We start from the raw sequence: 14,364 nt of genomic DNA on the forward strand, positions 1-14,364 counted from the left end.
TCAAAGATGTTGATTAAAAAGTCCTGGGATGTATAAGTTATTCTGAAATTAGACACATGCTATATTTGAGGGTCTGGTACCAATAGAAAACTGAGGAAGAGCTATTAACAAGAAACCAGTGACCCAATATCAAACCAAACACACTGTTTCCAGTAAATACCTGTTGTGAACACTGTGACTAGTCCTGTTTAGACCTTTTTCTATTTGATTGTTTGCAGATTCTCTTATCTCTTTCTTTTAGAAGGTGTGATGTTTTAGACATGCGCAGAATTGTTAGTAGCATGTCTGCCTCATATATAGCCTGACATATTTTTGCTGTTTTATGTGTAAATCGAAAAGACACATTTATCTCCATACTTGCTTTGCCTTATTGAGACATAGGGGTCCATTAGGATGACAGGCGGACTTATTCCGCCCGTCATCCTAGCGGTGATTGGGACCGCCCGCCATAAGGGCGGGGGTCCCGGGGGGGGTATTAGGATGGGCCCGCCACCTGCATTTTTAGCATTGTTAAAAATGCATTTCAGCATTTGCATAAACAAAGTGGCAGGCACCGCGCGGTGCCTGCCGCTTTGTTTATGCCAATAAAGGGGGGTACGACAGGTACCCCCCGTGTGCACCCCCCACCCCTCCTTCACTCTGGGGGCCCCCAGAGTGAAGACCACATGCCTTTCCGTGGCGGCATTGCCGCCACGGAAAGGCATATCTGAAGCCCATGCTAATATGGCTGGCGGTGTCTATGAGACACCGCCACCATATTAAATATTTTCCGCCCCGGTCGCAAGGCGACCCGGGTGGAAAAGCGCCGGACGGTCTTTCCGTCCGCTACGGCCCCCCCCCCCGCCGTACTAATATGGCGGGGGGGGGGAATTCGAGAAACGATGTCGGGCGGATTGCCTCCGCCAGGCCGGCGGTGGCTACCGCCAGCCTTGTAATGTGCCCCATAGTGTCTTCAGTTTATAAACATGAGATAAAATCTGTGCCAGATAATATAAAAACCCAGGTATTTGACCATAGTTTGGAGGAGCTTTGTGAAGGAACTATCAAGTCAGGGGTCGCACTTGTTTGGAAAGACAACTAGACTCAGTCGGGGGCTGTTTGGCAGCAGGACAGAGAAGTGGCTCTTAGTCCGCCACTGCTTATTAAACCTGGGCATTGGCTGTGATAGAGAATAGCTAAACAGATATTTTTGTAACATGCACAGGGATGCTAGGCTTTCTATTTTAAGAAACTTGACTTATAGGCTTGCTATTTACATCTTGTGCTACGTTTTAGCAAAGTGCTTAGAAGTAACAATAGTATTTAGGATGCTAGGAATAAACTAATTATTTTGAGAATGTCCTTACTGTTTTCGCTGGTCATATAATTATTTTCTCATTCTGTGTGGTTACCATTCATATTGTATGCACTAGATCTGGGTTTTAGAAATAAACATTTACAAATTGTATTCCCTGTTTCTTCATGCTTTTTTGAGTGTGTTATTCATTTATGGAAGAGGGGTTGGAGTTCAAGCCTGTCCCTGGACTCATCTAATGGGATTATTTTGGACCAGAAAACACAACCTGCACTGCACTGCTCAGTGGGTTGTGTATGGGCCGCAGCCAATGGTATTTCCAATTTGTATTTGTGCTTTTAACTTAGTCCTTCAACCAGGGGATTAGAAATCCGACCGCCGAGGCTCTGGGGGGACAGACCTATTTACATGGGCAAAAAGAAGGAAAGGCCTGACTGTATTAGTGATGTCCTTCTATTTAGGGGATGATAACCGTCAGTCGGTTCCCTACCCAGGACCAGCATGCTATCAATGGCGGTTCCAAGTATGGAAAGGCACATTGCCCCCTGCTTGTCAAGCCATTTATTTTGTTGTTTTCTAAAAACTGTGCCAAGTAGGTGCATCAAATATGAAGCATGCTTGTTACAGCTTCAGTACCTTCTGTATTGCCCCTCCAGTGGCAGATCCTTTGAAGGCACAGAGATCATTGCTTGCCTGGCTGGGAACTCTAACTATGGGAGGCGTTCCTCCACCAGGGTAGTGGAGGCCTTAACCTCTTCTGACCTAGTGAACTCTCGGAAGGCCACCAGCCAGGTTCTAAATTAACCCCCAATCTCTTTTTTATGTGCAAACTCTCAAACCAATAAATGTTTTCTGTAGTAGCAATTAACAGTCTAATAAGAGGTACTTCATCTAGTCTAGACAAAGCAGTTTCCGGCTACCATTAGTGGAAAGCTTAAAAAATATAACAATACTATTTTGTGGGCTTAAATATTTATATAATTAGCTTTCACCAAGACATCAGAATTAGACAGACGTCTATGCACAGCTTTGTGTAGAGAATACTTTTTTCATACTATCCAGCAGAAGTGCTATGGATGTCCAAATTGCCAATTCGTCATCGCAGTAGCAAAATCAAAGTTTTGATGTGCCAGAAACATCTGAAATCCTTGGAGAACCTTGCAATGATTCCCATTCGAGATAATGGAACACTGGACGACTTTATCATATTGCAGGCCAGTCCATGGGAGTGATTTCTCAAAACTTCAGTGTAAAGAGCACTAGTTTTGATTTTACCTTCTAACTTCCAGTATTCCAACCATAAATACTATAATTAGACAAAATGTCTGATCAACAGGCAACTTCATACAGTTCTACTGTGGTCCACAAGGGGATTGAAGCACTGACAAATGCAGCTGTGCTCGAATCCAGGGCATGGGTATTAAAGGTGTCACCAGTCCCTGAAGCACTGTTTGTGACCCAAGTAAACTAATGACAGCAGGCCTGCACTATTTTTAATATAAGCCAGTCACCCCTATAGAAAGCCTCTTGAGCCCAGAAGGAAGGGTGAATTAGATTAAAGGTGTGGACATGTAAGTGCAAGCTTATCTCACATAGGATAACATGGGCTGGCACCTGGGCAAACCTGAGGTTGGCAGCTCCACTATGATACCCCCAAAATAGATCATGTTTGGTATCAAACAAGGTGCCTCATCACCTCTGACACGAACCTCGTGTGGAGGACGATTTGGCATGCACCCAGGGAGCTACCTTAGAGGTTGGCAGATATGTTCTAATGCTCTTATATAGTGTATAATCATAAAATTTGCATATATGAATATGAACCAAATACTTCTGAAAACATACAAAATATTTTAGTGTGCTGCAGTGGTTTGAGCTTTGCCGGGTGCTTGAATATTCATTCATGAATAGCTGGGCCACAATGGTGGACCAAACCCAAAGTGCACAACTGTATGTTCCGCAGGCTTCCAGTATAACCAATCTTTGATCCCGTTCTTTGGTCCTGAGCAGACACTTTTTCGAAAGGAGACTGATGTTTTTCAATGCTTCAAGCAGTTTAGTGAAAAGTGATGATATCAACTTTCATGATTCAAGCACAAATGTTGCTCCACACTTGTAGAATCAAATTATAACAATATGTCAATATACTGAACTTCTTGCAGAAATAATGGGCTCCAAATCCCAATGCATTCCCAGTAAAACCCTACGTCGGGGGTAGCTATAAATGGAATGGGAAACATAAAAGCTCTAATTAAGACAGTTTGTAGGGAGTTGGAAAAGAAATGAAATAGCACTTATATGTTTCTCCGTGTTTATAAGCACACTAATTGATGTCTTCCATGCATTAAGAAATCTGTGAAAGGTAGTCATCTACCCAAGCGATTCAGTGAGTTAACCCTGGAAAATAGTAGATCGAAACTTGTTCGAACTTTATGACTAAACCCAATTCGAATGAAACACCCGTCACTTGGCGAGAAAAGTACAAACTAAAGATAATACTATACCCTATCGCATAAATTACAACCTTAGAGGTTGCCCATCCAGTTGGCATAAACTTTCCTGTGTTCTGGCTCCCAGCCAGCAGCTTATGCCACCCCCTGTGAGGAGGGGTGAACTTTCCCATGAGTCACAAACAAAGGCCTGAACTGGAAGGATGTCACATCTTGCTGCATAGTGACTTGCTGCACTGCCCAGTGCCAAAACCCCATAAATATGCCCTTTAATGTCTACTACATAGAATTTTACTCCTGTTGATAACCTTTTCTGCAGAAACAAAACACTTGTGTGGAATATAATGAACACAAGACCACTCATCTGCACACAAAGTTACTCCTGGATACAAATATGTGTATATACCTCTAAACACCTATGGTGCATTAACAGCACATGTGTTTTGTAAACAAACCAATTACCTGGACAAAAGCAGTACAACATTAGGTAGACAAATAATATGGTACTTACTCGCACTACATAAACTATAAAACACATTTGCACACTCACTAAATGATGGCATCAGTGATGTCATTTGAGATGTCTTCAGTGGTGTCATAAACAATGTCATAGAACATGTCATGAGTGATGTCATATGTGACCCCATAAGCAGTGCATGGTGGAGGCACAAGTCATGGTGCTGCTAACTATAACTGGTGAATTTCTGTGTTTTTTTAGTTGTAAACGTTAAGGTTGCCATTGACAAATTCGCCAACTTGAAACATTACCTTAACCCTTGTTTTTTTCAGTGAATATATATATATAATCTCAGTCACAGACCAGACACTGTGTCCCATTCACCATGGGCAATCAACTCCTGCTGCCCATGGCCTTCCCACTTTGGGGTCGTGGTTCCGTAAGGGATGACAGGAGAAAACGCTTCCTTGCTCAATCAGATCTCTTTGGCTGTAAGTGGGAGTTAAATTTCACAGGGAAGCTAAAACCGGAAAACACTTTTTTCCATTCCTTTTAACTTTTTTCTCATGCTTGGATCTATATTCCAGAGTGCAGCTGACAAGGGTTGTGATTTCCCAGATTTTGTGCAAATCTGTCCTTGTGGTCAAAAGTCATAGGTAAATCACAAACACACACACACTCACCCACACCAAGTGGTTAGTAAAAACTTTGAACACTTCACTGTCCACACCCGTTGTTCATTCATGTTTTTCATATAGTACAATAATTTTAAAATACGTAATGGCAGTGTTTATTGAAACTTTGCAAATGTTCTGTAATACAAACAGATGGGGATGTTTGAGTCTCTTGGTAACTCCCAAGCTCAGACATGAGGTTTTACACACTGGAAGGTTTGCAAATAACTGAATCTATGTTTTTTGCATTGTAAATATGATACTGATTGCGGATGCTAATAATCCTGCCTTCTGATCCCAGATTGCTGGATGTCTTAGCTGCGAGGAAAGATCCACATGGGCTTTCAGGAGACGTACTGATCGATGGAGCCCCTCAACCCCCTAACTTTAAATGCATCTCAGGCTATGTTGTACAAGTAAGTTACTCTGTGAGCCTACATAAATGTTTTGCCCAATGCTTAAGCAAGACTGTTGAAGGTGGCAGGTACTCCAAGATAGTTATTGACTAGAGGTGTTTTGGGAGGGGCTTACTCCACCCCAGTCAATAACTAACTGTAGGTATCCTCCCCCTTGGGTATTATTGCTGTTGTAATTTAGACCCTTAAGATTTGGGGTGTAATTCACAAAATCGTTTGTTTTATGTTGGAGTTTGCATGGTTCTATTTAGGTGGAAGCATATCCTTTTTTTTGTTTGGGTGATAAGAATCTGTAATGTTTGTACTATTGAAATGCATTGCAGTTAAATGCCTGATTTTGAGGGATACATTAAGAAGTATATAGAAAGGGTGATCACAAACTATAATGAAAATATGAATAATTTAATACTGGTGTCTTACTGCTTTTAAGAATTGTAGTGAGTTCTAAGGGGATTTTGCCCTGTGAAAAATTATCTCCCTTTTCTGGTATGTAATTACCCATCTTTGAGAGAAAATGGTTTTCCCTCATGATTTCCCCATGGAAAGCATGGTTAGTGCTTCAGAAGGTAAAATGAGGACAACATTTCTATAAATTCCCACACATCTTCATCATCCATGAAATAAGTCTTGCATGCTGCATAAAACTACCTCCAACAGCAGCAGGCGTCTGTCACTTGATGGCCCAGGGTTTTACTGCAGCCTCCAACAGTGTTTTGGTGAACAACAAGAACCCTAACTCTCTGATTCAAAAGAAAAGTGAGGCACTCCTGAATGTAGTTGTTTTTTTTTTTTTTCACAACAAATTTTTATTGAGTAGGTAAGCAAAATGAAATACGTGGCTCCCCACAGTCAGGAGAACACCACCAAGCATGATGACACATTTTTATCTGTATTGCAAAGTCCATTCAATAAAAGATGAATAACAGTACCTCCCCCCCTTCTCCACCCACCAACCCCACCACCCAACTACCCTTCAACCCACCCCTTATCCCTCCCTAACCCCTTGCACGTGAGTATACAAGACAATCAGTACTTGGTCGTATCGTGCTAGGTATGACACACTGCCTAGGCCTGTACCGCATCTTCTACCTGTATTTCTTCCTCTAGTTCCAATGGGGGGTCCAGTATCAATCCCCTATACTCCGCCCATCGCTTCAAGATTTTAAAGTGCTTCCGGGGGCATCCTCTCGCTTCAAACACCGGGCGTTCCAGTCCCATTAAATAGTCTAGTCCAGCCTTCCAAGCACACAGGGGGGGGGGGGCTCGCTCTCCCTTCCATGCTCGTGCTAGGTCTCTTTTGGCAACCACAAGCCCCAACAACAATAGGTGACGTTTATATATATTTCCACCTACTCCCTCCAATACATGGAGCAGCCCTAATCGAGGAGTGCGGGGAAGGTCCCTTCCCAATACCTCTGACGAGCAACTCCAAACACCCCTCCAGAATCTGACCAGTCCAGCACACGACCACACAGTATGCAGCAGTGTACCCGTCGTAGCTCCACAGCGCAGACATTCCGGAGACCCAATCAGTCCTGCCTTCCACAGTCGCTCTCGGGTATAGTATGCCCTGTGTAAGTACTTGAATTGAATGAGCCTAAGCCGTATGGCAATGGCGGCCCCTCGCGGGGACTCCAGGGCCTCCCTCCAATCATCCTCATCCAGGGGACCAAGATCTTCCTCCCAGGCCTCCTTAAGTGAAAGTAGGGTGGTTGAGCAGTGAGTAACCAGTGTTTGATAGATTCGGGACACCTTCTTGTCTCCAAGGTCTCCCATGAATACCTTCGCTTCAACTGGGCTAAATTCCGGGAGTGACTCCAGGTTAGTGAGGCTAGGTGCTAAGGCATGGCGAAACTGAAGGTATCGAAAGAATTGGGTCTTGGGCATGTGGAACTCCGTGCTGAGCCCCTGGAACGATTTGAGGGTGACCCCGGTCATTACATGGCCCAACGACGAGATCCCAATTGCGTCCCAGCCATCAAATCCCGTCAACGTGGCCAGCGCGGTAGTCGCCCGTTTCTCCACAACGGAGTCTCCGCCGTTAATCTACCCCACCAGCCCATGCGACGCAGTGCCTGTCTCCACACCTCAAAGACAACCCGCGTTGCACATGGCAGTGCCCGCCGCAGCCTAGCTGAGTATAGAATCGTATGGAGGGTGTTATTCCCCATCAGCAAGCGCTCCAGGGCATACGCCGGGTCTCCTCTGTCTCCATACCACCATTCATTGAGTACCAGTAACTGGGAGGCCTGATAATAGGATAAGAGGTCCGACGTGGCCAAACCACCACAGTACGTAGACAGGAAGCATGTCCGCAGCGCCACCCTGGCAGTACCTCCAGCCCACAGGAAGCGGCCCAGAACGGAGTTGACCTGCCGAAACCACTGGGGATTAATTGGATGTGGGTAGCTTTGCAGATGGTATAGGAGGCGCGGGAGCGCAACCATCTTGAAGATCGCAGACCTGCCGAAAATAGTTAGGGGCATCCGGGACCACGTTTTCACATCCGTCTGGACCCTCTCCCATACTGGCACTATGTTACGTTACCAAGCAATATCTACAGATTCTGAGAGGAACACCCCCAGGTACTTCAGAACCCCGGCCGCCACCTGCAAAGCTGACGCCCAGGGACCCGCGGCAGCCCCGCCACCCAACACCCACAGAGTGGACTTGCGTGGGTTTAAACAAAGGCCCGATACCTCCCCAAAAACATGCATAATGTCCAAGACTCGGGGCCCCGATCTGTGTAAATCGGTAAGAAAGAAGAGGACGTCGTCTGCGTATAACGCAATTCTATCAGTGAGGTTCCCACCCCCCTCAAAGCCCCGCATCTGTGCGTCAATGCGCACCCAAGAGGCCAGAGGCTCCATAGCTAGTGCAAATAAGTATGGGGAGAGTGGACACCCCTGTCGGGTCTCCCGGCCAATCGGAAACTCTTTCGAGACCGCCCCGGAGACACGCACCGAAGCAGTGATATCTGTATATAGTAATTTGATGTAGGAAATAAACACCGGGCCCAGATTTAGATGGGGCAGGAGCGCAAATAGGTACGTCCAGCTAACTGAGTCAAACGCTCTATCAATGTCCGCTAGCAGCAAAGCCGCCCGTTCCCCCGTGGCACCCATGGCGTCAACCGCCGCCTGCGCCCGTCGGATGTTATGCCGCGTCGCCCTATGTGGCATGAAGCCGGCCTGGTCGGGGTGGACCAGGTCCGTCACATATGGGAGCAGCCAGTTCGCCAATGCCTTGGCCAGTATTTTAGCCTCTATGTTGAGCAAAGATATCGGACGATAGGAGTCGTGCCTGTCCGGAGGTCTGCCCGGCTTCTGAAAAACTACAACTTCGGCATGGCGCCAGTCAGGTGGCAGCCTACCCCGTGTTCGCGCCGCTTCTAATGCATTCCGGTAATGGGACCCCAATTGAAGCTGGAATTTCCTATAAAATTCGCTCGGGAAGCCACTTGGACCAGGTGCCTTCCCGGTGTTGAGCTGTCCCAGTGCGTCACCCAGCTCCTCCGCTGTAAGGGGAAGGTCTAGTGCTATCTTGGTCTCATCCGAGACCGCCCTCGGCGGCAAGTCGTCGATGAATTTAGCGACGTCATCCGCCGATAGACTATCCTGTGGAGCATATTGCGCCGTGAAGTAGTGGGCAAAGCTCGCTGCCAGCTCATCCGGGTCAGTAATCGCCACTCCGTCCTCAGTAGTGAGGCCCGGTAGCGTAAGCGGCAGGAAGGTACGCTGACACAGCCTATGGAGCATCGTACAGGACTTATCCCCCCATTGATATACTCTACTCCGCGTGGCCAGCCACGCCTGTCGAGCCTCATCGAGCAACACAGATGCATAGGTCTGTTGCGCCTGCAGGAGCAATCGCACCGCGATCTTGTCCCCCCCTCTCCGGCACCGCAGTTCCAAGGACTCCACCAGCGTGGCCGCCTCAGCGATAGCTTCCCGGCGTCGTCTGCGGGCCGCCGCACACCACGCGATGTCAATACCCCGTATGGTGGGCTTCATTGCCTCCCAAACCACCACTGCGTCCATATCGTTCACTAGATTTTCCTGCCAGTAATGAGAAATCGCACCACGTAGATGCTGGACGTAGTCAGGCCGCTGAAGGTGCCACGAGGACATTCTCCACCGGAACGGCTGTCGTTCCTTAAGTAGGTCGACCCTGACTACCACTGGAGAGTGATCAGACAACCCTCTCGGCAAAATCTCGGCCTCCCGCACTCTGTTCAGGTAAACACTGGGCATAAACACATAGTCCAATCTCGAGAAGGAGCCATGCACCGCGGAAACATACGTGTACTCTCGTACCTTAGGATGCATACGTCGCCACACATCCACCCAGCCCATCCCCTCTACCATCGCAGTCAGCCGGGAAGGGGGGCAGCCGCTAGCGTCCCCCGCAGGCGCTGGCGGTCCATGCATACATCCATTACCTCGTTCCAATCACCCCCCAACACTGCCATGGACTCTGGGATATCCTCCAACACCGCAAACAGCCGTTCAGACAATGACCACTGCAGGGGGGGGGGCGTAGATACTACCAAAGACCACTGGTTCAGTGCCCACCATACCTTTGATAAAAATTTACCGACCCTGATGATCTGCCCATTGCCTCTCGTGGACGTAGGCCAACCTGCGGTGCACCAAGACAGCAACCCCCCTGGACCCCCTAGCAAATCCGGCATGAAAGACTTGTTGGTAGCCAAACCTCTGTAAGCTGAGCACTTTTGTTCCCATCATGTGCGTTTCTTGCAATAATAACACATCCGCAGCTTCCCTCTTCCCCCATCGCAAGATCGCCCCTCGTTTGATCTTGTCGAGCATCCCCCTGACATTCCAGGTTACTACACGCATGGACTCACTGGGGAGCCCCAAAGACACTTCAGCCATAATCAAGTGGGACCAACCAAATAGGCCCCCTGCGCCACACCCACGCACTTAGCACCGACATCAATACATCAGAAAAACTCACGTGCAGTCCCCCCCACCAACCCCAAGTCTCCCCCTCAACAACAGACCCCCCCCACCTTGACCCTACCCAGCCCCAACTCTTCCCCCCCTCCCCCCCTGTCACCCCGCGCCCCCCACCCCTATACCTCACAGAACTCTGAAGTACCTGTCGCGGCATGGGCAGCCTCGGGCCCAAAACAGAGGACCCAGGACCAACCATGCCAATGGATCCCAACCCCCTGAAAAACAGTGGAAACATCCCCCCCCAATCAACTCCCACTCTAGTAGGAGGTTGGTAGCCCCTAAGAAGCAGCCACCCGAACCCCACCCCACAATCCCACACATGTCCAAGACATCATTCACAACCAGCAACAGAGGCAGTGGTTATGCATCCAAACGATGGAACCCGGCCATGCGACTCCCTTTAGCAGGAGCCCGTATCAGCAACTGAGAAGCAGAGTTCTCCCGAGGCCCTCAATGGTCCTTTCCAGAGTGATCAGAGTCCACTGTCCCACTATCTTGTGTCCCACTGACTGAAGCGGATCTCTTCCGTGATCTGGACCTTCGGTTCCTCCTACTCCGGGCCGGCTGGTCTCCACGTTCCTGCGACGATTCTCTCGAAGGGCCTGGGTTCAATCCCGGCCTGATTCTCACCGTTTCGTCCGTCCACTTAAACACGTCTTCCGGGGTGTCGAAGAAGAGTGTTCGCGACTGGAAGACCACCCTCAGGCGGGCCGGTAAACAGCAGGGAATATTGGATTTTCAGACCTCGCAGTTTCGCCTTGGCGGCTATGAAGGAGTGGCGCTGTTGCTGCACGAGCCAGGTGTAATCCGGAAAGATCATGATCTTCTGATTCTCGAACGAAATGGAATCTCTGGTCCTTGCTTCCCGCAAGATGGCGTCCCTTTAATGGTAATTCAAAAGTCTAGCTATCACTGGTCTGGTCCGCTCACCCTCCGGTGGCCTCTGTGTCAGGGCTCGATGGGCACGCTCAATGACGAAACAATTGGAGAGAACCCCCGGGGGTAGCCAGCTCTCCAGCCACTGGGAGAGAAACTGTTCCATGTTCCCTTTCTCACATCTCTCCGGAAAGCCAATAAAGCGGAGGTTATTTCTGCGCGCGTGCCCTTCGGCATCTTCCACGCGGAGTGCTAGGCCCCTTTGAATGTTTTCCATCGCCGCCATTTTCTTCTTCAGGGACCCGACGTCGTCCTCCACCACTGAAATTCTAGATTCCGCCTCCGTAATTCGTGCCACTGCGTTCCGTAGATCCTGATGCAGCAAGGTTACATCTGCACCCACCGCACCTATTTTGGCATCCAGCATATCCCTGGACTGGGTGATCGCTGCCATAAGCGCCGCATTGTCCGGTCCCGTTCCATGCCCTCCTCCAGAGGGCCCGGGCCCCCCACTGGGCCCTGTAAATTTATCAATGGTCCCCTGTTTGGAGGGACCACCTCCTCCTCTGGTCATGGCAGCAGTCTACGTTTGGGCCGCTTATGATATGGGTGGCTGTACCAACGCAGACTCTTTACACCTTCAGTAGTGTCCAGTATAGGCCAACCCAGCGTTTCTTCCACCTCGGGGTGCAGGCGCCCCCTCCGTCGCTCCCACCGGTACTGGCGCGGCTCCCTGATCAGATTGAGAGTTTGTGGCGTCCCCCAGTCTGAATTAGGCCCCGGGATCAGCACCCACCTCGTCGGCGGCCTTGTGGTCCCGCAGCCTCGAGGCCAACTCGCTTCTGACCGGTCTGCACCACTGCGCCGGGCGCTGCGGGCCCCACTCGCCCCAGCGGCCTGCCTCCCAGGACCAGCCACCGAAAACACCAGTATTGGGGCCCCAGGGGAGTCACTCACGGTTTGTCGTCCGCATCAGGGCAGCGCCAGGCACAGGCCCGATCCCCGCAGGTCCGTCCAGCCACACTCCGGTCCGCCGCCAGAGAAAGTCCAGGAGCGGAAGCCCAGTCGACAGGGCAAGGCTACACACCAAGGGTCTCCGCTCCCCAGGCCCCGCCGCATGCCAGCTGCGGCCGAAATCTTATGTCATCCCAAGGGGCGGGAACCACGAAACTCGAGGCCCCGGCTGCACCGGATCAAGTAGGCCGCTGTTCCTTTCAGGAGACTTCCCTGCTCCAATCAACACGGCCACAACCAGCGAGGCAATCGGGGGGGACGCCTGCCGCCCCTCCGTCTCCAGGATGTTCCAGGCCCAGGGAAATTGGCAGTTCGGCCGGCCCTCTTCGAAGCCCTCCGGCCAGGAGGCACCAAAATCGAGGCCCCGGCTGCGCCGCTCGCACTAGGCCTCACGTCCCTTCCGGCGACCCAGCCTCACCGAACAGTCCAGGAGCGCCGCTGTTCGCACCGGAGGACTCCCGACACCTTCGGCCACACTTGCCCCACAAGTGGTTTGTAGTTCGGGTTCGGGGGCCAGGATAATCGGTCGAATTTATATCGGGCCGGCGGGAGCTCTAGAAAGCTGCAACCGCCATCGTCGCCCGCTAAGCCACGCCCCCGTAGTTGGTTTTTATTATTATTATTATTATTATGCTGTTTTGTAACGCGCTCAATTACTGCCGGAGTATCCTGGCGCGAAAAGAAAAAGAAAGAGTTTTAACAGCAAACACTAAACCGACCAAAAGGAACTAAACAGCCAATCTAAACAAATGAGTTTTTAACGCTTTCTTAAAAGCAGCAAAGTCAACAATAGCACGCAGAGAGAGAGGAAGCTCATTCCAAGCTGACGCGGCTTTCACCACCACTGAGTGCCCTCCCAGCCGGACACGCCGGAAGCGGGGAACCTGCATCAGATGTTGAGCAGCCGAGCGCAAGTCACGGTTGGGAGAGTACCGAATGAATCGTTTCTTCAAGTAGGCGGGACCCAGCCCATTGATGGCTTTATGAGCCAGAGTCAGAATTTTAAAAGTAATCCTATGAGGAACTGGCAACCAATGCAGGCTCTTCAGTTAAATCCTTACGCTGATCCGCCTGGAGATATTCCCCAGCAATCTAGCGGTCGTGTTTTGGATTACCTGGAGCCGCCTTACCAAATAGGCCGGAGAGCCACTTAGCAGGGCGTTGGCATAGTCCAGGCGCGAGAGGATTAAAGCTCTCGCTACTGACTCACGTGCCGAGACAGGCAGATAGGGAAAGAACTTTCTGAGCGACTTCAGGGTCCCAAAGCACCCTCCGGTTAGCTTCTTGATGTGCTCCTCAAATCGGAGGTCATCCCCGAACCAAACCCCCAGGTTCTTAGCAAGGCTGTTCGCAGCACAGGGCATAGGGAAGCCAGCCGGCCAAAGTAAGTCCCTGAAATTAGGGGGGAACTGGCCATAGAGCAGAATTTCGGTCTTATCCTCATTGCATTTCAATTGAGATGAAGCTAACCAGTTGAAAACTGAGGACAGACAATTCTGGATCTGCTCTGTCTCCAATACCGCACCAGGCCAGGTGAACAACAGCTGCGTATCATCGGCATACGCTATAATTTTGGCTCCCAGATGTTCGGCTAAGTCTATCAGGGGGGTCAGATAAACATTAAAGAGCAAAGGGCTCAAAGTCGAGCCCTGGAGGACCCCTGTCATGAGAGATTTAGCCGACGATGAAAAAGGAGGGAGCCATACCTGCTGAGATCTCGACGTCAAAAAGGAGCTCAGCCAATCTAGAGCGAGGTCATTGACGCCAATGTCAGCGAGCCGGGCAAGGAGGCGTTGGTGAGGTACCGTGTCGAACGCGGCAGAGAGGTCCAATAAAATTAGAGCCGCTCTGCCGCCGCCGTCCAGACACTCCCTGACTGCTTCCGAGATTTCCACCAAGGCCGACTCCGTGCTGTGGGCTACACGGAACCCAAATTGGGCCACGTGAAGGGCTCCTGATCTTTCCACAAACTCATTGAGCTGCTGAAAAGCCAATTTCTCACCAATTTTGGCCAAAGCAGGAAGCAACGAAATAGGCCGATAGTTGGCCAACACTGCAGGGTCAGCTCCGGCCTTTTTAAGCAGAGGCAGGAGCTTAGCCTGATTCCACTCGGCGGGCACTGTGGCTGATTTAAAAGAAAGGCCGACTAAATGTGTCACTTCCTGCACAACCACATCGGCAACGCCTGCCAAAACCCTTGC

The 14,364-nt window shown here is 50.0% G+C and overlaps 1 protein-coding gene across 1 annotated transcript in view; it reads left to right on the plus strand.

Moving 5' to 3' along the window:
- LOC144818604 (broad substrate specificity ATP-binding cassette transporter ABCG2-like) overlaps nt 1–14,364 on the plus strand; it is a 413,780-nt gene that overhangs the window by 140,657 nt on the left and 258,759 nt on the right. The window contains exon 4 of the mRNA XM_078676198.1: nt 5,177–5,291. Coding sequence (XP_078532324.1) covers nt 5,177–5,291 — 115 coding nt within the window. The remainder of the gene's footprint in view (nt 1–5,176; nt 5,292–14,364) is intronic.

Source organism: Lissotriton helveticus, chromosome 2_1, assembly GCF_964261635.1.
Source record: "Lissotriton helveticus chromosome 2_1, aLisHel1.1, whole genome shotgun sequence".
In the NCBI taxonomy this organism is placed as follows: domain Eukaryota; kingdom Metazoa; phylum Chordata; class Amphibia; order Caudata; family Salamandridae; genus Lissotriton; species Lissotriton helveticus.